This window comes from Sapajus apella, unplaced genomic scaffold (genome assembly GCF_009761245.1).
Source record: "Sapajus apella isolate SASKATOON/1434 unplaced genomic scaffold, GSC_monkey_1.0 scaffold22, whole genome shotgun sequence".
Taxonomy (NCBI): Eukaryota; Metazoa; Chordata; class Mammalia; order Primates; family Cebidae; genus Sapajus; species Sapajus apella.
Genome location: NW_022436962.1, coordinates 5,808,207 through 5,828,190, shown reverse-complemented (window position 1 = coordinate 5,828,190; position 19,984 = coordinate 5,808,207). Strand labels below are relative to the sequence as shown.

The 19,984-nt window shown below is 51.7% G+C and overlaps 1 protein-coding gene, 1 long non-coding RNA gene and 1 other non-coding gene across 7 annotated transcripts in view; 1 reads left to right on the top strand and 2 right to left on the bottom strand.

The window, feature by feature from the left end:
* The window catches only part of LGR6 (leucine rich repeat containing G protein-coupled receptor 6), a 128,906-nt gene that overhangs the window by 81,999 nt on the left and 26,923 nt on the right, over positions 1-19,984 (bottom strand). For all 5 annotated transcript variants that reach the window (XM_032288752.1, XM_032288751.1, XM_032288755.1 and 2 more), the window contains exons 2-4: positions 15,291-15,362; positions 12,446-12,517; positions 4,143-4,214 (exon numbers count right to left, since the gene is read on the bottom strand). In XM_032288752.1, the coding sequence (XP_032144643.1) occupies positions 4,143-4,214; positions 12,446-12,517; positions 15,291-15,362 (216 nt within the window). The remainder of the gene's footprint in view (positions 1-4,142; positions 4,215-12,445; positions 12,518-15,290; positions 15,363-19,984) is intronic.
* On the bottom strand, positions 8,390-8,492 carry LOC116559096. The gene has a single exon (XR_004272297.1). It is a non-coding gene; the product is annotated as a small nucleolar RNA U13 (small nucleolar RNA).
* Positions 12,356-13,297, top strand: LOC116558704. Its single transcript, XR_004272131.1, has 2 exons — positions 12,356-12,578; positions 13,060-13,297. It is a non-coding gene; the product is annotated as an uncharacterized LOC116558704 (long non-coding RNA).

The window sequence follows — 19,984 nt, the reverse complement described above, 5'->3', positions numbered from 1 at the left end:
CACACACACACACACACACACACACACACACACACACACACACACACTGATGTCCTGCAGGTCAATTGACCAAGCTTCCAGGTTCTCCAGGATACTTGGTCATCCTGCCTGCAGGCACCACAAACTCAACGTGTCCCAAAGTGGCCTCAGCACACCCCCTTTCCCTGCACCCTCCCCAGAGCACTCGCCTTCTTCAGTTCACACTGCCTTTACTATGCAGTCAACATGTTCTTTCATATCTTTTTTTTTCTGAGACAGACTCTTGCTCGGTCGCTTAGGCTGGGGTACAGTGGCACAATCTCTGTTCACTGCAACCTCTGCCTTCTGGCTTCAAGCGATTCTTGTGCCTCACCTGCTACCATGCCCAACTAATTTTTTGTATTTTTAGTGGAGACGGGGTTTTGTCACATTTGCCAGGCTGGTGTTGAACTCCTGACCTCAGGTGGTCCACCTGCCTCAGCCTCCCAAAGGGCTGGGATTACAGACATGAGCCACTGCGCCTGGCCTACGTGTTCTTAATAAGCTCTTGCCACATGCCAGACTCTTGCTGACGGCACACCCTGATGTTAAAGCCCAAGAACTGGGAGTCAGCTTAAATTCTCTCCCTCAACGCCTACATCCAGTCAGTGTTACTACTTCTAGTGGCAACTGTAGAAGTAGCAACAAAAGGTGCTGTTCTCATTCTTTTACGTATATTAAATCATTTCATTCTATCCTGTTGAGATACATAGACACTATTATCGCTTCCATTTTACTGATGATGAAGAAATGGAAATGTGGAGGTAGTCTGAAGTCGCCTGCCCAGGGTCTTAGAGGCAGTAAGTGAGTAAGTGAAGGAGCTGAGAGGTGAACCCCAGCAATCCGACGCTGGAGTCTCACTGATGTGGCTTCTAGCTATTTCTAGTCCGTCCACATCTCCTCTCACCACTGCCCCTGTCTTTCCTTTGGCCACTGCCATGCTGCCTTGGTTTAGGAGTCTCTTCATTGGCGTCCCCAACTTCAGTCTGCCCCGGGTAACTGCTGCCAAAGTAATTTTTCAAAGACACAAACCCTACCACCTTGCTCTCCTGCTAAAAGTTGTCCCGTGGCTCCCCACTGTCTTAAGAATAAAGTCCAAATTCTTAGCAAGGCCTACCTACCATACAGGTATGACCACTTCTAACTCCAGATCTTCTTTCCCCACTACTGCCCTTCTCACTGGCCCCCCCCACCCAACACACACACACACGCACGCGTGTGTGCGCCACACACACACGCACGCACACACACACACACACGGTTCAGCCAGCCAAACTCACTTTCTCTAGAATTTACTTGGTTCCTTCTTAACTTTGTGCCTTTGCAGCGTGTGCTGTTCCCTCTGTCTGGAACGTCCTTCCCTGCCTCTTCACCTGATTCTTACTAATCTTTTACGACTCAACGTTGATTCTGCCACCTCAAAATAATTTGTTAAAAAAAAAAAATGGATAGGCCCGGCATGGTGGTTCACGCCTGTAATCCCAGCACTTTGGGAGGCCGAGGCGGTGGATCACGAAGTCACAAGATCGAGACCATCCTGGCCAACATGGTGAAACCCCGTCTGTACTAAAAATGCAAAAATTAGCTGGGCATGGTGGTGCGTAGTCCCAGCTACTCAGGAAGCTGAGGCAGGAGAATCATTTGAACCCGGGAGGCGGAGGTTGCGGTGAGCTGAGATAGCACCACTGCACTCCAGCCTGGCAACAGAGCAAGACTCTGTCCCAAAACAAAACAAAACAAAACAAAAAGGATCAGGCTGGGCACAGTGGCTCATGCCTGTAATCCCAGCACCGTGGGAGGCTGAGGCAGGTGGATTTCTTGGACTCAGGTGTTTGAGACCAGCCTGGACAACATGGCAAAACCCCATCTCTACAAAAAAATACAAAAATTAGTTGGGCATGGTGGTACATGCCTATAGTCCCAGCTATTCGGGATGCTAAGGTGGGAGGGCGGCTTGGGCCTAGGAGGCAGAGGTCGCAGTGAGTTGAGATCAGGCCACTGCACTCCAGCTTGGGTGACAGAACCAGACTCTGTCTAAACAAAAAAGGAGTGGGGGTATCAATGACTGGTGAAGTAAACAATCTCACAATAGCATCACCATACATTATACCTGTGTGGAGTCATTTTTTTTTTTTTTTTTGCAAATCCCCCTCACATTGGCTACATGTTTGATCTTCCCAACACCCTGTGAGGCAGGGAAGATAATTATCCTCCCCTTGAGAAACTGAGGTTCAGAGAGGGTAAATGACACGATAGTCAGGATCAGAGCCAGGGCTTGAAGCCACATTTTCTGTCACTCAGGCCAATGCTCTTCTTGCAGGATTGCAAGAAGTAAAATCTACGCATCTGCCTTATAACTGGGGGAGTGGGGGACTTGGCCTCTGTCCCCTGCCCTGTTATGCCCAGGCAAAGGAGAATGACAGGGCTGAAAGTGGAAGCTAATGGTCTGGTTCTCCCAGCCACAAGGGCTGCCCACTTCCCAGAATGTGTAGGGAAAATTGTCTGTACTGCCCAAAAGCTCCATGCCTAGTGTGAAAGCAAGACCTTTAGTGACCCCAAGAACTCAAAATATGTGATTCACAATTTTTCTAAAAATAGTAAACTTAATTAACAACCTCAAAAGTGTGAAGAAGTCCAGTGAAAGTCTAATTTCTTCCCCTACGCAGTCCTCTTTGAGGCTGTGGATGAAATGTCAAATTCTCTTCACTCCTCCTCCCTTATTTTTGGCTGTCCCTGCTGCGCTGGTGCCCTAGACAAATGCTTATCTGCCCCTCTAGGTGGGAAGCAAGCACAGGCTTGCCTGGCCTTTGGTCTTCTGACCTTGGCCTCTAGGGGCATACTGGGATGCCTGGCCCTGTCCAAGGGTGAGGCTGGATGAAGGGAGAAGAGAGGGCTGGGGCCAGACGCCCAGCACTTATTGGGATGGGGGCAGAAGTTGAGACAGTGTGGGGAGGCGGGTTCTGCCACTGGGGCTGATCAAGCAGCTGAGGGGTGCCAGGGACCAGACACAGAGGCAGGAGGGTAGACGGCGCCCAGGGAAGGAGTAGGGGAGGAAAGCCCTCACCACAGCAGGTGTGGCACAGCTGCCAGCCAGGACCCCCACAGCTTGCCCTCTGCATACGGTGGAATGGGGCCTAAATATCAGTCATGGAAAGGAAAGTCACCTTTTCCCACCTCCTTCCTCCTTCCACCCACGGAGAAGTCAGAAGTTGTCTGACTTCCACATCCATAGACTGAACAGCGCCGAAGGCTGAGAGTATTAGAGGCCTTTGTCTGGACACACTGCATGCCTGCTATGACTCAGTTTCCCCCACTAGCTAACTGCCGTACCCCAATCCTGCCCCCCAACTTTGACTTCTCTCAAAAGATCTGTTCACTCTCCCATTGGATGAAGTTGTACCTGATAATTAAGTTGGGTTCATCAAGCATGGATGAGGCACCTACTGTGTTCCAGGCCTTGGGCAGTGCACTATGTGGATGAAGCCCAGCACCTGGCCCAGCGGCTCCCACTGGGCTGGGTTACATCACCCTGGAGCACCTGCTCCTCCTTCCACCCTCAGGCGGATCTGGCTTCCACGATGCCCCTGCTGGACAAGAAGGGAACTACAGGGCTCCTTGGAGGGAGGAATCTATTATGGGTGGCCTGTGAGTCCCTGAGGGCAGTCCCACCCCCAAGTAGAGAAAATGAGTATCTGAGCCTAGCCTCCTTCCCACCCACCACAGAGCCCAGGGGCAAGAGCAGGCTAGGTAGAGAAGATAGCCCCTTCCTGACGCTTCTTTTGGGCGGCAGTCTCCACCCCCGACCCCAGGATCCAATGGCAGAACGCCAGTTGCCCCAGGACTGCTGCCCTGGTGGCCTCACCTAGGGAGGTCCCATTCTCACAGTCCCCCAGTGGGGCCTGGGAGCCCTCCTCTCCTGAAATACACGCAGGAGTGTACACATCCACACGCTGACGACAACAGAAAACCCCGGAGAAACCAAAGCCAGGAGCGGCATGCTGTCTGAACATGGACTGGGAGAGGGGGGCCTGCAGAGGGAAGGGAAAGCTGAGGCAGGGGGCCCTGGGCTGTGACTCAGGCCCCAGGAAGCTAATGACTCCCAGACTGGCCCTCTAATGACTCACAGCGACTGCAGGCTCGGCAGCTCCCACAGCGCCTCTGCGGGGATTCCTCCCAGCTGGTTGTTCTGCAGCATCCTATGGGGGAAGAGAAAGGGCTTTAAGGACCCACCTGGCATGTGGAGCTGGGTGGGGGGTGCCGACTCCTCCTGAACCCCCAGCCCCAAGCTAGGCCCCTCCTTCCCACCCCAGCCTCAGAGCCCCGGAGAGAGTCTGGTTCAGCTCCCCTGCCTTGTTAGTGTAGAACTAGAGGCTGCTGAGGTCCCCAGGGTGTTGTACATGGGGCAGGGAGGCTCAGTGTGTAGGGAGGGAGGGCATCTCAGAAGAGAGCCTAGGATGAGATGGGGGTGAAGAAGACCATGGAGAGGAAGGAGAGAAGACCTCCTGAAGTCAGAATACTTGGGATTCTGTTGAGGTTTGGTCAGGAAGGATGTGGGAAAATGTAGGTTGTCAGTTTCCCTGTCTATTCATCTGAAAGGCTAAAGGTTTCTTTGTGGAAGGGGAGGATGTGGATGAGGGTAAGGCTGCCCTTAGGGTGTCAGGGCCCCAGGCAAATATATATTTTTGGGAGCATTTGTCTATAGGAACAATTCGAAGCACCCAAGATGAGTGTATCCACACTATTCTGATGGCCCAGTCTCACCTAATCCCTCAAAGAAGTGCCGTGCCAGCCAGGGAAAGCAATCTGCTCACTGCTGTCCTCCAGGAACCAGGGCCCAAGCCACAGACCCCACAACGACTCCATCGGCAGGAGTCCTGGAGCTCCTTGGGGCACCTGGGAGCCCCATGTGTAGGATAGAGAGTCAGAGAGCATGCACAAGGGGAGAAATAGGGTCTGGGGTGCCTCTCCAGGTGGCTCTGCTGACTCTAGCCAACCCCAGGCATCAGAGGGGTCTTAGAAAGTTTTGAGGACAGCACTCGAAAGTGCAGGGAGTCCCTGAGGCACAGAGCCCTGAGCAAGAGGAGGAACTGGGCAAAAACATGGGAGGAAGCCCTTGGGTAACAGCTGCCATCTGCACTTTCTTTACCTCCAGGCCTTTAGATCCAGAAATGAGGAGAAGGAGAGCTCGCAGGAAGTTCATGGAAGAGCTGGGGAAGCAGGAAGGAAGGAAGCCACTGACTGCCCTGGGCACAGTGAGTGAGCCCTACCCTAGGAGATTCAGTCCTCCCTTTATGGTGTATCCATTTGAGGGGGAAGCCTTGGCCCATGACCATTCAGGTAATTCCATGCTTCAGGAAGAGTAGCTCATTTTCCAATCCTTTAGTTTAATAATAGCAGTGGCTAATGTGCCAGGTCCTGGTCTTAGAACTTGTATGAATTCAAAGTTATCCTTGTTACCACTCCAACAGATAGGAATTATTATCATCCTCATGCTGAGGGTACATACAACTGGTACGTGACAGAGCCGGGCTTTGAACCCAGAGGGTTTGGGTCCAGAGTCTAGACACTTAACCATTACACCATAGTGTCTGTCATGCTGGTGGGATACAGCGATGGCCAGAAAATGCTGAGCAGTAAGATGATGAGCCTGCGTTGTTACCCATGCCTCCTGTGGGACGTCCTGGTCAGAGTCACATGCCATCTCTCTTAAACTCCTCTGGATATGTGAAAATCTCAAATATGAACCCAACCTCAGCATCACAAGAACAAAAGAATGCTGGGCTCACTGTGGGAAGGGGTGGGGATAGGAGGAGCCCTTCACAGAGGCAAGGCTGCAGAAAGGAGAACAAAGAACAAAGACAGACTTTGGGGAGCCCTGGGATTGGGTTCCTCCTTGCCACCCCAACGGTGGGGAAGGGGCAAGGGCAGTACAGAGGAAGGGCCTGGCTGCAGGAAGGGGCAGAGCCCAGGGCTGTGAGCAGCTGGGGGGCTCAGCTCCTTTCCATATACACTCTGTGATCCTGCAGGTCTGTTGGCCTCCACTGGCTCCTTCAATCCAGACTCCACCCAGTGCCAGAAAGACCTTTCCAGTTTCAGAGTTTTGCCTCAGGGTTGGAATTTAAGCCTGTGTCTCTTGGGCTTCCTTAAAGTATAGTGGTCATGGGTGCCGGCTCTACAGTCAGACAGCCCTGATCCGCATCCTAGCTCTATTGCTTTCCAGCTGTGTGACGGTGTGCATGCTACTTAAACACTGTGGGCCTTAGTTTTCTCCTCTGTAAATTGGGGATGATACTGACCTCATGCACTGATTGTGTGGATCAAATAAAATCACCCCTGTAAAGCACTCAATGGCAGTGTCTCACACAGAGGACAAGTTCAAAAGCACATCCGCTGATATTATCATGATCATTATTAGTAGTCGGTCTCAGTGTTACCACTTACTGGATGACTTGAGTAAGTCACTCCCTTTCCCCTCTCTGGACCTTGATTCCTTCATCTTTCAAAGCAAGAGGCTCCCAGAAGGTGCATAAAGCCTCACTCAGTGGTAACATTCCATCCAGGACATTTCCTGGCCTCTGCCTTGCTTAGTGTTTCTACCCTCCTAGCCATCCTGACTTCTTTCATCTAAAGAGTGGGCCTTTGCTTCCCATCTCAGGGGTCGGCCTTGATTCTCATGCAGAAGTCTGAGGGTGCTTGGAGGAAGGACACAAGAGAAATGCTGGCTGAGAAAACAGGGGGTCACAGGTGCTCACAACTCTTCACAGCCCCCCCCAACAGGGGCCAGGGAGGCTCCATCTGGTCACTGCACAGGTGAGTCCCCAGCTCCATGGGGCACCTCAATGCATCTCCACCCACACCACCTCCTAAGATTCCTCCATCCTTTCCTTTGTCAAATCCAAGACACAGATCTAGAAAGATCTTCAAGGTTACTGAATTGTACCTCCTCCCAATACACACAGTGCAACATCTGCCCAGGGCATTTAATTTTCCTTCTAGTGTCGGGGAACTCATTGTCTCCCCAGACGATTCATCCCATGCCAGACAGTCTGATTATCAGAAAGTCCTTTTATTTATGGAATCAACATCCACCAAACTTGAGGTCTGCATGGCAGTAGCTTTGGCCCTGACCCATTTCCCTTGATGTTCCTGGTCTCATTTCCCAGCCATCGTTCTTTTATTGAACTACAACTGGGTTATTAGTTATAAAGGTTGGAAGCGCCTTTAGAAGGAAACAGCCCCTTTGTTTTCCAAGATGAGGAGGTGAAGGCTCAGAGAGGGAGGGTAACTTGCCCTAAGTTACAAAGCAAATTAACGGCAGAATCAGGACTAGGACTCAAGTCCTGTCTCTCAGGCCAATGCTTTTGTGACTACATTTTCCTACTTCTCTTCCTAGCCTGGTTCTGCATGGGGAGGCTGTCTATCTAATCCAGTGGTTCTCAGCCCTGGTTGTACATCAGAATCAATAGACAAAGTTTTAACATTTTCTTTTTAGAGATGGGGTCTTGACTTTGCCCAGGCTGGTCTCAAACTCCTGGGCTCAAGCGATCCTCCTGCCTCAGACTTCCAAAGCACAGGGATTACAGGCATGAGCCACTGCACCTGACCTCTGAGATGATTTTTAAGATCCCAATGCCCAGGTCACACTGAAGTCCAGTTAAATCTCTGGGGCAAAGTCTCTGGGGAAGGGATATTAGGCATCAGTGGTTTTGCAGGCTCTCAGGTGACTAATGTGCAGCTGTTGGTCCGGTAGAAGTCTAGTCCCCAGCGCTCCTCCCCTCCTCACACATGTGAAGCATCTCCGTGGCCAGAGAGGCATTTGGGGACAGGAACCATGAGTGTCACATCCAAAAGGTACAAGAGAGGCTATCCATCAGTGCTTTCCAAAGGCTTCTTTAGTTCTGTAGAAGTGCTTGGGGCTTATGGGATAGGTAGGTAAGATACAGCTTGGAGTCGAACACCCTCTTCACTCACTTTAACCAGAGACTGCCTTCATCTGCTTTATGTATCTGGACTTCTGCACAAAGTGCTTTTTTTTCCTTGAGATGGTGTTTGCTCTTGTTGCCCAGGCTGGAGTGCAATGGTGTAATCTCGGCTGACTGCAACTTCCACCTCCCGGATTCAAGTGATTCTCCTGCCTCAGCCTCCCAAGTAGCTGGGATTATAGGTGTGTGCCACCATGCCTGGCTAATTTTGTATTTTTAGTAGAGACAGGGTTTTACCATGTTGGTCAGACTGGTCTTGAACTCCTGACCTCAGCTATCTGCCCACCTTGGCCTCCCAAAGTGCTGGGATTACAGGTATGAGCCACTGGGCCTGGCTCACAAAATGCTTTTGATTGTGTTTTAAGTTTCCTTTTTAAAAAAATTTTTCATGTAGACGGGTAATGTGCTGATGTCGTAACAAGGTCCAAGGGTGACACATCTCACACATACATGTAAACACCCAATCATCACATGTACGAACTACACAAGGATCTGTAAGTTTCCACAGCTAAAAATGCTGGAAATTTTATTTTGACTCCACCATTTTAAAAGGTGAGAAAACAGAGGCTCAGAGAGAGGAAATCTGAGGTCCTCCTTGACACCTGTTGTGGGGTCTGGTGAGGCTCTGAGTCTGACCTCAAGGTTTCTGACTATATGACACACTTCCTGTCATCCAGTCCCTTGAAGGGATGAGGGCAGCAGGCCTTGACTCATGTATAGGGGTAACCCAGAGGGGACAGCCTTCTCCCTCAGGCTGGTGAGGCTCGGACAGAGCCTAGCACTCCCAAATGAGTAGCATGTCCCTTTGTGGGTCAGTTCAATTCAGTTCATTGACATTAATGGAGCCCAGACTCAGCCAGGCATGGTCACCACCTTGCTAGGTAGAGAGTAAACATCGTCAATGTCAACCAAAGACAGCTCCATAGAGGGTGAAAAGGGCTACGCTAGAGGTCGGCATGGGGAGATTTTCTCAGGGATGGGTCTTGGAGATGCTAACTCCTAATCACTCCTCCATGGCCTACAGCCAGGGTTTCATACGGGATGGGCCCCAGCTCAGGAAGCAGCAGGTGCCTTCTGAGAGCCTTAGTCTTTATCAAGATGGCATGGGCTGAGAATCCGCAGTCACAGACTTACGGGGATTTGGGGCTCAATCCAGAAGCAAGGCACCTGGGAAAATCTCCTGCCCAGTCTCTTGTGGGCAGGACAGGAGGCAGCTCCTCAGACTGTCAGCCCCAGCTTCCCAGATCTGGGCCTGGTGAGAAGCAGCTGAAGCCCAGCAGAAGCCTTTCTAGATGGGGTCAGGCTAACCTGGCATAGGGAGGGAGGAGCTGGTCTGCAGAGGTGGGAAGGTAACCAAGGCTCACGCCTCACCCAGCTCTCTGGGAGGTCAGCTCTGGGGAAAGAAACCTGGGATGGAGTCGGGACAGGAACCTTTTGAGATACAGACTGGAGAGGCCTGACACACATGCACACACACATCCCCACACCCTCAGGCCACAGGTCAAGATGCAGGAGCGCTGGCCAAAGCTGTCCTTGTGTAAAACCAGGCAGGGGAGGAGCCCTCAGAGGCTCAGGCATTTTCCCACACGCCTAGGGCAAAGGGAAGTGTGGCATCCCTTAGGACAGCTCCAGTGCTGAGCCGGGACGGTGAGACTAGCGGTGGTTAAGACTCGCGTCTGGGCCTTGCCAGCTCTACAGGACTGAGATAGCAATGTGAGACTGAAAGTTCCCTGCAGGGGCTGACTCTCTTGATCTGAGCCTGGCCAGAGCCTGTGGGTTGAAGACTTGGAGAACTCCCAGAGGAAGAAGAAGATCTTAAGAGTAATATCGACCGGGCACGTGGCTCACACCTGTAATCCTAGCACTTTGGGAAGCCAAGGCAGGCAGATCACCAGGTCAGGAGTTCGAGACCATCCTGGCCAACACAGCGAAACCCCATCTCTACTACAGATACAAAAAAAATTAACCCAGCATGATGGCACATGCCTGTAATCCCAGCTACTCAGGAGGGTGAGGCAGGAGAATCGTTTGAACCCAGGAGGCGGAGATGGCAGTGAGCTGGGATCATGCCATTGCACTCCAGCCTGGGCAACAGAGCAAGACTCTGTTTTTTAAAAAAAGAGTAATATCTCCAGGTCAGGTGGGGATGGCTAGGGGTGTTGGGAGTGGAGGAAAGACATGAGAGAGGGCTTCTGTCACAGTCATTTAAGAAAGGATCAGAGAGGGAATCCTCTTTATTTAATCCTTTGCCGTGGGAGGGAACGACCAAGGCAGAGTGTCCCACAGGGAGAGCCCAGCCTCTGAAATAAGACGAGGCCACTCAGATAAGGCTCCCAGACCCAGAGAGGACTGAGGAGCTGTAATGTGACTGTCTCCCAGTACAAAAATAAGTTATTATTATGGTGCTGCTGCTCTATTTTTCTCGTAGCTCTGAAAAGCCGGCAATGGAAGGAACTACAAGGGAAATTGACATCAGACATCAGAAAGTAATTCATGCCCAGGATGCAGGTGGAATCTTCTGCTTTGAAGCGTGTAAGAGGATAAGTCCCCAAGACCACCCAAACTATCCCTAAGGTAGAGAGGTTCTGCAGGCAAAAGACTGACACAAAGGCTTTGGGGGACCGGGTGATCTTTGAGGATGCAGCAAAATTAGACTCAATGGCAAAGTGGGGAGCAGGTAGCTTGGCTGGCCTCAGCTCCCACTCAGCTCCTGCCCACAACCTCCCCCTCCTGCCCTATTCACTGAGCCAAGGGTGCCATTTGTAGAAAGGGGGGCGGGAGGCCTGTGGTTTCTCCGAAGCTTTGATTTATTGCCTAATGCAGGCAAAGAAGAAAGAGGAGGCTCATCTCTAAGCCGGAGTCTTAGGAACGGGACGTGAGTCTTACATCTTCTGAAGGCCCAGTAAACAGAGCCCTGCTCTCTAATCCAGGCTGCAGGTCTGAGCCTGCCACTGGGCACAGACACGCCACCAAGCAGGCTGCCTGCACTGCGTGTCTGTTTCAGAATGCCTCCCTGCTCCCCAGGGCAGAGATGTTTATGGGGAGAGAGACACAGAGAGGAGACAGGAAGAAGCAGAACTAAGAGGCAGGGGATAGAGGGACAGAGAGTGGGACAGCAAGGTCTGAGACAGAGAAGGAGAAGGGGGAGACAAGGAGACTGAGGCTGGTGACAGACAGGAGAGACCCAAGGACAGAGAAGAGAGTAAGGGAAAAATAGAGACCAGAGAGCCCCGGGAGTCAGAGATGCACAGGCAGAGGGACCAGAGACCAACAACACGGGGAAAGGAGTCAGTGCTTAGATGAGGACTATTGACCTTGACCTGCTGGAAGCCTGGAGCTCACGGGCCAAGAGGGGCAGGACCACCACTAGCCCATCAGCACCTCTGAGTACATTTTTAAAAGATATCCCTTTCTGGGTGGATGCAGCCCCAAGCCAGAGCACACAACTGGGCTTCACCCCCTTCTCACTCTCTTAACCAGATTCTCTGGTGAAATGAACAACCTGCTCAACTGTACAAAGGAGACCTGCAAGTCAAGTCAGGGGTAAGGGAGTAGCAGAGCTGGGAATGACTCACCACTTTAAGGAAGTCCCAAATGCTCATTCTATTGCTCCAGCATCAGTCCCCAGTATCCTCATTTTCTTCCCAAACGAGACCCTGTGGCAACATACCCTCCCTGGGAACCTCTCCTACCTACCTCAGTCCCTGTGCAGCCACTTCCTCCCAATTCCTCTAACCCCCACTCATCATAAGAACGTGAGGAGGCTTGGGGAGGACCGTCTTAGTTGGAACAAGGTGAGTCATGGGTTAGGATGGGAAGAGACTGTGCCCCAGTCTTCCTGTCTCTGAAATGGGCCATCAGTGGAAGCTAGGTGAAATAACAAAAGGTCCTCTCCAACTCTCGCTTTCCTTTTGCTTCAGAGGGAAGAGGCAAAAGAGGAGCAGGGAGGAAGCCACCTGAAGACTGAAGGAGTGAGTTGTTTACAGCCGGAATGGAAACTCAGTGCTGCAGCCACAGAGACTAAGGCTGGGTTGCAAGGGGAGGGAGAGGCAAAGAAAAGCCACCTGTATTTCTCCTCTCCAGAAGCAGTCTTATCCCTCTCTTGGGCTAGAGGTCACGGGGAGAGACCTGTGGGTCTCTAACTGAACTCAGTCCCACAAAAACCTATATCCATGGTCATCATACACTTTGTATTTTTTAAATGTTTCACTTTCTTTTAGTGTGGCCACACGTAGCAGGTACAATTAAATGTTTCCTTACAAATCACAAAGTTTGTTACAGACAAGGTGAAGCAAAGAAATGAAAATAACAATTGAAACTGAAAATGAAGATAAGGAAATAATAAGCAAGTCAGTGGTAAACCAAGACTCGGGGTCTAAAACTTTGATTTGTTCACAATTCTCAGTGCCGCAGCTCTATGTAAAATGAGGTGTGCCTATACTTACAGGATTTTCAGGCTGTAGAGACCAGAGAATGCTTCTCCCGGGATGTGTGAGAGATGGTTCCCAGAGAGACGCCTGGAAATCAGAGACAAGGGTCAGCGATGTTGGCCGGTAACACAAGGAGGTGGTGACCTCCGTAAGTCAGTGTCTTGGGGTAGGGGAAGGGAGGGTGGTGGTAAGGACTACCATTTATTCATGTGTTTAATAATTCACATACATTGCCTCCGTTCTCACTATAATCCTGTAAAGTGCCTATCATCCCCAAATTTCAGATGAGGAAACTGAGGCTGGGAGAAGTCAACCACTTTCCTTAGGGGTCACAGAACCAGTCAATGGTAGGGCATGGTGTTCTCACCCAGACCTGACTAATTTCAGGGCTCACGGCCACAGTTTCCCCACATCCTCTCCTGTGCTATGCTGATTCCCCACTGCCTGCTCTTACCCGCTGACTGCATTATATGGTGTCATCCATGGAGGGATGAGTACCGGGGGCGTGTCTGTGTCTCTCCAGGCCCTAAACTACACAGCTAACCCTCACTAATCCAGGAGGGCTAGGAAATGGGGTGTTGGAATTCATCTAACATTCTGGTCTAATTAAGGGTTTCCATGTTTGTCAGGGAGTGATCACCAATTCTGAAAGGAGCAAATGCAACGAAATACACTCACTGCTGAAGCTGACTGAGCAGTTTAATGGTGGATGATTCAGAAGACACTGCCTGATCTCCAAAGTCCCCAGGGACATCATTATGTGCATCAGTTGCTACCGAGAGACTTGTAGATTGGAGATTATGCTGACATACCTCAGAAGCTATTTTTAAAACATCTACCTCTAATAAAAGTCTCTTTATTTGACATTTATTGTTTTAAAAAAAACTGTGTGGAAAGGCATCGTGACATCTGAGGTCTCCTAGCTTGGGTTCTGCAGGTGGGTATTTGCCATGGAAGAGTCCTTTAGGTGGGGTCTCTAAAATGGGTCCAGCCTGGCATCATGGCTCACGCCTGTAATCCCAGCACTTTGAGAGGCCTAGGTTGGTGGATCATGAGGTAAGGAGCTCAAGACCAGCCTGGCCAAGATGGTGAAACCCCATCTCTACTAAAAATACAAAAATTAGCCAGGCGTGGTGACAGGCACCTGTAATCCCAGCTACTCGGGAGGCTGAGGCAGGGAATTGCTTGAACCTGGGAGAAGGAGGTTTCAGTGAACTAAGATCGCGCCACTGCACTTCAGCCTTGGTGACAGAGTAAGACTGTCTCAAAAAAAAAAAAAAAATGGGTCCAGCCCTCTCAGGGAATGGGAGATGAGATGGAAAATCAGCTCTGAGTTCTCAGGCTGTGTCCGATGTCACCTGCCCGAGCTCCTGGGCCTGTGCTCTTGCCTTGCATTGCCACCTAGGCTGTGTCAACTCCCCCTCAAAAGGCCCCTCCACTGCCTCTTACCCTGTCCACCTCCTTTGAAAACTGGCTTAATCTTCCTCCTCCAGGAAGGCTTTCCTGCCCACTGGCCAGGCCAACCCTGACCACTCCCTTACACAGAATGCCCTGAGTGCCTGAGCCAACAGCTGCCACATTCCCCTGCTGGCTTGCTGGCCACACTGCTCTTCAGCCTCACCTGCATGCTCCCTGTGGGTGGCAGGAAGGCTTTTATCTTGTTTTCTCCCAGAGCACCTTGAGTTTGCCTTCCACCAGTGGGGGTTCAAAAAGTACTTGGTCTGGAGACCAAGCCATGGCTCTGGGGGTCAGAAATCCAACAGGGGCAGGTTGACTGCATCCTTGGGGAGCACTGTCTAGGGTCTAGGTGGGGACATCTGTTAGGGGAGTAGTGGGGCCAGAGTAGAGATGAAATTGTGAGTTCGGGGCCAAGAACTCACAGTTCGCGAAGTTTCTTTGTTTATTATTTTGTATTTAAATTCTAAAAGAGCCAGACAAATTCTAAAAGAGCTGTAATATTCAGTTTGAGAAGTTTAAGCAAAATTTCTAGAGCCCCAAGGGTCTACGTGATGTGAAAATAAGAATAAACAGGGCTGGGAGGTGTTGGAAATACAGAGCTAAGATGAAAGCAAAGATTGGGACAGAATGACCTGGTTCCCAGAGCAGGCAGGCCAGTCACTCTAACCCAGGAGATGATTTAATCACTCTAACTCAGGAGATGATTTAGTCACTCTAACCCAGGATATGATTTACTTATGACCATCCCTAGCATACCTAGCATATAAGGCCAGATTTAAAAATCCCAGTCTGAGAGTGACCACTGTGGGCAGGGTAACTTTGTGGAGGAAGTGAGCCTTTACTCTAAGGGAGGGTCTCAGATGTGGATCCTTCAGGCCACAGGGAACTACAGAAGGCTTTTGAGCTTGTGAGATGCATCTTGAAGGTGTGCAGAGTAATTTAGAATGGAAAGAGGACGGCTGTGAGTTGGGAGGCTGGTTCAACCCCCAGATATGAGGGGACATCTGGGGCAGTAGCAGTGGGAATAGAGAAGCAGGGTGGAGGTGAGAGATATCCCAGAGAAGAACCACCAGGACCTGGGGAGGGGCTGGTAGCTGGACACAGGGGATGACAGCAGGTCAAAGATGACACCCAGGGAGAAGTGCAGCTATTCATATTAGGAAGGAATGCTGCAAAGAGGAGCTGGTTGAAAGCTAGGTCTTAGACTCCCTGTGCCATGGGACCCAGCATGTCAATTCACACCTGGGGCAGGTATCAGCTGAAGAACAGCCTGCTCTCAAGAACAGTCTTAGCTTCCCAAGTCCCTTTCTCTTCTCTCCATTCCACCTCCTGGGGAGCCCTGGTTCCAGAGACATTAGACATAGCCCACACTTGCCTCCCACCCTGCAAAGCATCTACTCACAGCTCCTCCAAGAAGCGCAGATGGTGGAAGAGGCCAGGCTGAAGCTCTGTGAGGTTGTTCATGCTGAGGTCCCTGGTGGAGAGAAAACGGGAAGGAGCTGTGAACTCCCCACTTGGGCCAACTGGCATGGTCCAGGGCCAAACCCCCTCAAGGAAACTCCAGCGTTTCTACAGTACCCCCAAACCAGGCCATCCTAACTCCAAAGCCAGTCTGGCAACAGCAGCTGCATTCTCTCTAAGGGCAATAACTGAGCTGAGAGTCAGGTTTCTTCCGGGCCATTTGTGGATTCTCTCTACATGGTCTCCCACTTTCCCCTCTGCCTTTTACCCTTTCTTTGACACTCCCCTGGGACTGGCTGTGATTGAGATTATGAAGGATACTGGCCTCCCTATAAAGGGAGGAACTAGAGTAAAATTAATAGAATTTCAGAGCAGGAAGGGAAGGATTGCCAAATACAAATAATAGCTCACCCACTCTTTTTACCAGTGGGGAAACTGAGGCCCAGAGATCACTCACATTCCAATCTGTGGAGCAGGGTCATTCAGTATTCATGAACTGGTACGACTGTCCCTGGGCTCCCCATGGAGGACCATCCTCTGATTCAATCCCAGAGCTAGTGGCATTTCACCGCCCTTTGACATGTCTACCAGGCTCTACCTGTTTGCTTCCCTTAGTCCAGGGGTCCCCACCCCAGGGCAGCAGACCAGAACTAGGCTTTGGTCTGTTAGGAGCCAGGCAGTACATGCAGAGGGAGGTGACCGGGCAGGTGAGCATTCCCGCCTGAGCTCCGCCTCTCATCAGATCAGCCGAGGCAGCATAAGATTCTCAGAAGAGCACAAACCCTACTGTGAACTGTGCACTCGAGGGGTCTAGGCTGCATGCTGCTATCAGAATCTAACTAATGCTTGATGATATCAAGTGGAACGGTTTCATCCCAAAACCATGCCCCACACTCCACCCCTCGTCCGTGGAAAGATTGTCTTCCACGAAACTGGTCCCTGGTGCCAAATAGGTTGGGAACCACTGCCTTAGTCCACCTGGAAGACGTGACCCCTTGGCACATCACAGAAGGTGTCTAGACTCCCAAGTGGTAAGGATCTCAGTCCCTCTGCGGATTCACAGCCTCCATCATCTTAAGCTTCCCATATCATCTGACAGACCCTGTGGGTGGTTTCAGTGTCACTGTCCTCTTAGAAGCCCTGAACACAAAATAATCACAATCATTACCCTGGCATTTACTGGAGGCCTACTCTATGTCAGACACCAGCTAACCTTTATCCAAACAACCTCCCTCCGTTCTCACAAAAACCCCAAATTAGCTTCCATCATTATCTCCATTTTACACTCAAGAAAACAAAGAGAAAGGAGCATGAGCTTTGAAGGCAAAAGGCCCTGAGGTCAAATCTCTCCTCTGCAGTTACCTATCAGACCTTGGGCCCTTGACTGCTCTGACAGTAGTTGACCTCATCTATAAAAATAGGACAGCACTTTGGGAGGCCGAGGCAGGTGGATCACGAGGTCAAGAGATCGAGACCATCCTGGTCAACACGGTGAAACCCCGTCTCTACTAAAGTTACAAAAAATTAGCTGGGCATGGTGGCGCGTGCCTGTAATCCCAGCTACTCAGGAGGCTGAGGCAGGAGAATTGCCTGAACCCAGGAGGCGGAGGTTGCGGTGAGCCGAGATTTCGCCATCGCACTCCAGCCTGGGTAACGAGCGAAACTCCGTCTCAAAAAAAAAAAAAAAAAAAAATAGGACAGCACCAAGCTAGGAGGGTCCCTGTAAAGATTAAGTGGGCTAATGTTCACAGACTGCCTAATAAACAGTACAGACACAGTACATATTTGCTTTCCTCCTTCTGCCTTTCCCTCGGTGTCCTGTGGGCAAGCGTCCCAGCCCCACAGGCTGGTAGGAGAGGGGTTTATGCCTTCCCCACAGGCCGGTGGGGCTGGGACACTTGCCCACAGGACACCGAGGGAAAGGCAGAAGGAGGAAAGTCGTGGAGAGGGGTTGGTACCTTCCCCAGTGGGTCTCGCCCTGTGTTCACATCTTCTTCACAGTCTGTGCCTGGGTGAGCAACAGTGTGAGACTGTGTATGTGCCTGACGGATTTGGGTTCCATTCTACATCAAACTCCTAATAGCTGATTCTTGTCTCTGCCCGCCCCCTCCCTGAGGGGGTACAGAGGTGGGCCCAGACGAGACCACCACAAGGCTGGGCACTGCCCCCAAGCCTTCTTGAGGCTTTCTCCTTTCCCTGGGCATGCACTGTCGCCCTCTAACCTCAGTGTCTCCGTTTCCCCCCAAGAAATGAGTGTGTTTTCTGTGTGTGCCCAGAAAGGCAGGCTGGGAACGGCCGGGAGAGCTTGTGCTTAGGAGTCCTGTTCCAATCTATAAAAAGAATGTTTAGTCTCAAATGTTTTATCTTTGATAAAGCCCGGGCTCGGGACTCCATGTCCTCCAAGGAAGGAAGACATTCCGTGCAGGGTAGAGCCAAGGAGCTGGCACGCTGCACCTGGCGCTCGTTCTCGTCTACCGTTCCCTCCCTGCTCCCCTGCGGAAACAGCAGGGCCACCTCTGGGCTTGCTGCTCTAGAAACAGGGCTCAGAAGAAGCTGTGGCTGGTGTGCTACGGCCACAGTTTAAGGTGGGAGAGAGGCAGAACCCAGAGAGTTTGTTTATGGATTTTTTTTTTCAGAGTTTCACTGTTGTCGCCCAGGCTAGAGTGCAGTGGTGCCATCTCAGCACACTGCAACCTGCCTCCCAGGTCCAAGAGATTCTCCTGCCTCAGCCTCCCTAATAGCTGAGATTACAGGTGCCTGCCACCATGCCTGGCTTTTATTTGTATTTTTAGTAGCGGCAGAGTTTCACCACGTTGGCCAGGCTGGTCTCAGACTCCTGACCTCAAGTGATCTGCCTGCCCTGGCCTCCCAGAGTGCTGGGGTTACAGGCATGAGCCACTGCGCCCAGCCTGTTGATGGATTTTAAGTCAGGGTTTTGTCCTCAGGATGTTTTTAGGCCCCACTGGCCTCAGACTGCGGCTGAAATGCGAAGGGGTGGGAGCACAATGGGCAGCGGCAGGGGACCTCGGGCAGCACCTACAGAAGCCCATGCTGCAGAACCTGGGCCGGATCTGACTCCTCCCCCTGGTGTCCCACCCCTGGCTCATTCTCAGCAAAGCAGGAGGCTCGAGGAGCCGCAAAAAAATGATTACCTCTAAATATTTACCCTGCGCATTTCTGGATGTGTCTCGACAGGAACGCAGCGGGAGTTCAAGGAGCACTCAGGGCATGTGACTCAGGCCTCATCACTCAGCTGTCCCTCCAGGGGCCGGGGCTGCAGAGGCTCTGATGTCGCTCCATGGCCCCCACCCCACCCACTCCCTCTGCCCCACCACCCTGACTAGCGGCCTCATTGTTCTCCCCTGCGGTGGAGGGAGCCTGAACCCCCCCAACCTGCCCCCACATCCTGCCCCAAAACAACACAAAGCCCAGCTGCAGTACTCAGTAAAGGGGGTGGGGTGGTGCAAGGAGGGTGAATTTCAACTGTTCACGGGTTGGGGGAGCCCCATTCAGGGCTGGCTCTCTCAAAAAGAAAAGGGGTGAGGCTGGTGCCAGGGGAAGGGGAAGGAAGAGGACCGTGTAGAGTTGGAAGAGGGAGGTGAAGTGGGGATTTCAAGGCCGAGAGCCACCAAGCCAATGCCACGGGCCCTGGGAATGGCTAAGGGCCCTGGCAAGAGGCACTGGGCCCTGCTGTGGGGAGGCTGTGCCTGCACAAGGACAGGGAAGGAACTGACACGCAGAAACTCCAAACACAGAGGCTGCTCTGCCATGTTGGTGGTTCCTACTGACATATGACTGTCCTGGGAGGTCGGCTGTGCAGCTGCTTTCTTGTGCAACTCAGAGAGCACAGCTCAAACCTTCAGGCCATGCCTGGACCCAGGGGAAATAAGAGGGCACCCTGATCCTTGGGTGCTTGGGATTTGGTTGTAGCTACTACATTCACTCGGCTGCATGAACTTGTAGATATTTACAAGAAGTGGGGGTCATGGGTTGGGATACCTGGCTCTTGGATGTGCTTGTCTTGTGGGTGCTGGGCATGTGTATGTCATGTGTGAGGGCACATGTGTGTATCTGCACACATGCATGTACAGCAAGGGGACTGAGATGATGGGTGGTGATCTCATTCTGAAGCCTTCTTCTGGAGAGCCCTCGGGACTCTCAGAGGGGCCTCTCAACTGGACACAGCCATGATGGGGTAGGGATGGAAAATGTCTCAGGGAGAGGCTTGCAGGAGGGGAATGCAGAGGAGAGAAGAGAGGGGCAGCCCTGGGCATGGGAAGTGGAAGTTTCTGGCTGCACATGAGGAAAATGTTCTCAGAGCTTCACGCTGTGAGGCAACCAGACCACCCAAGGAAACTGGGTGAGGTGGCGTCACCATGGAGACAGGGAACAGGTTTGATAAGAGGGAGGATGCTGGGGAATGGAGGGGGCAGAGAGCAGCTGAAAGGGGCTGGGGTCATAGGAGACCCCAGCAAATTGAGGCAAAATGGCTCATACCCAAGGGCCTGAGGGGGATTGGGTCTGTTTGAATTTTTCTTATGGGAGGAAGAAGCAGTGAAAGACAAGCCTCCGGGTACCCTGGGGTGGACCTGGGGAAACTGTGCCCACCTTCCCTGCTGGAGAAGAGGCCGGAGA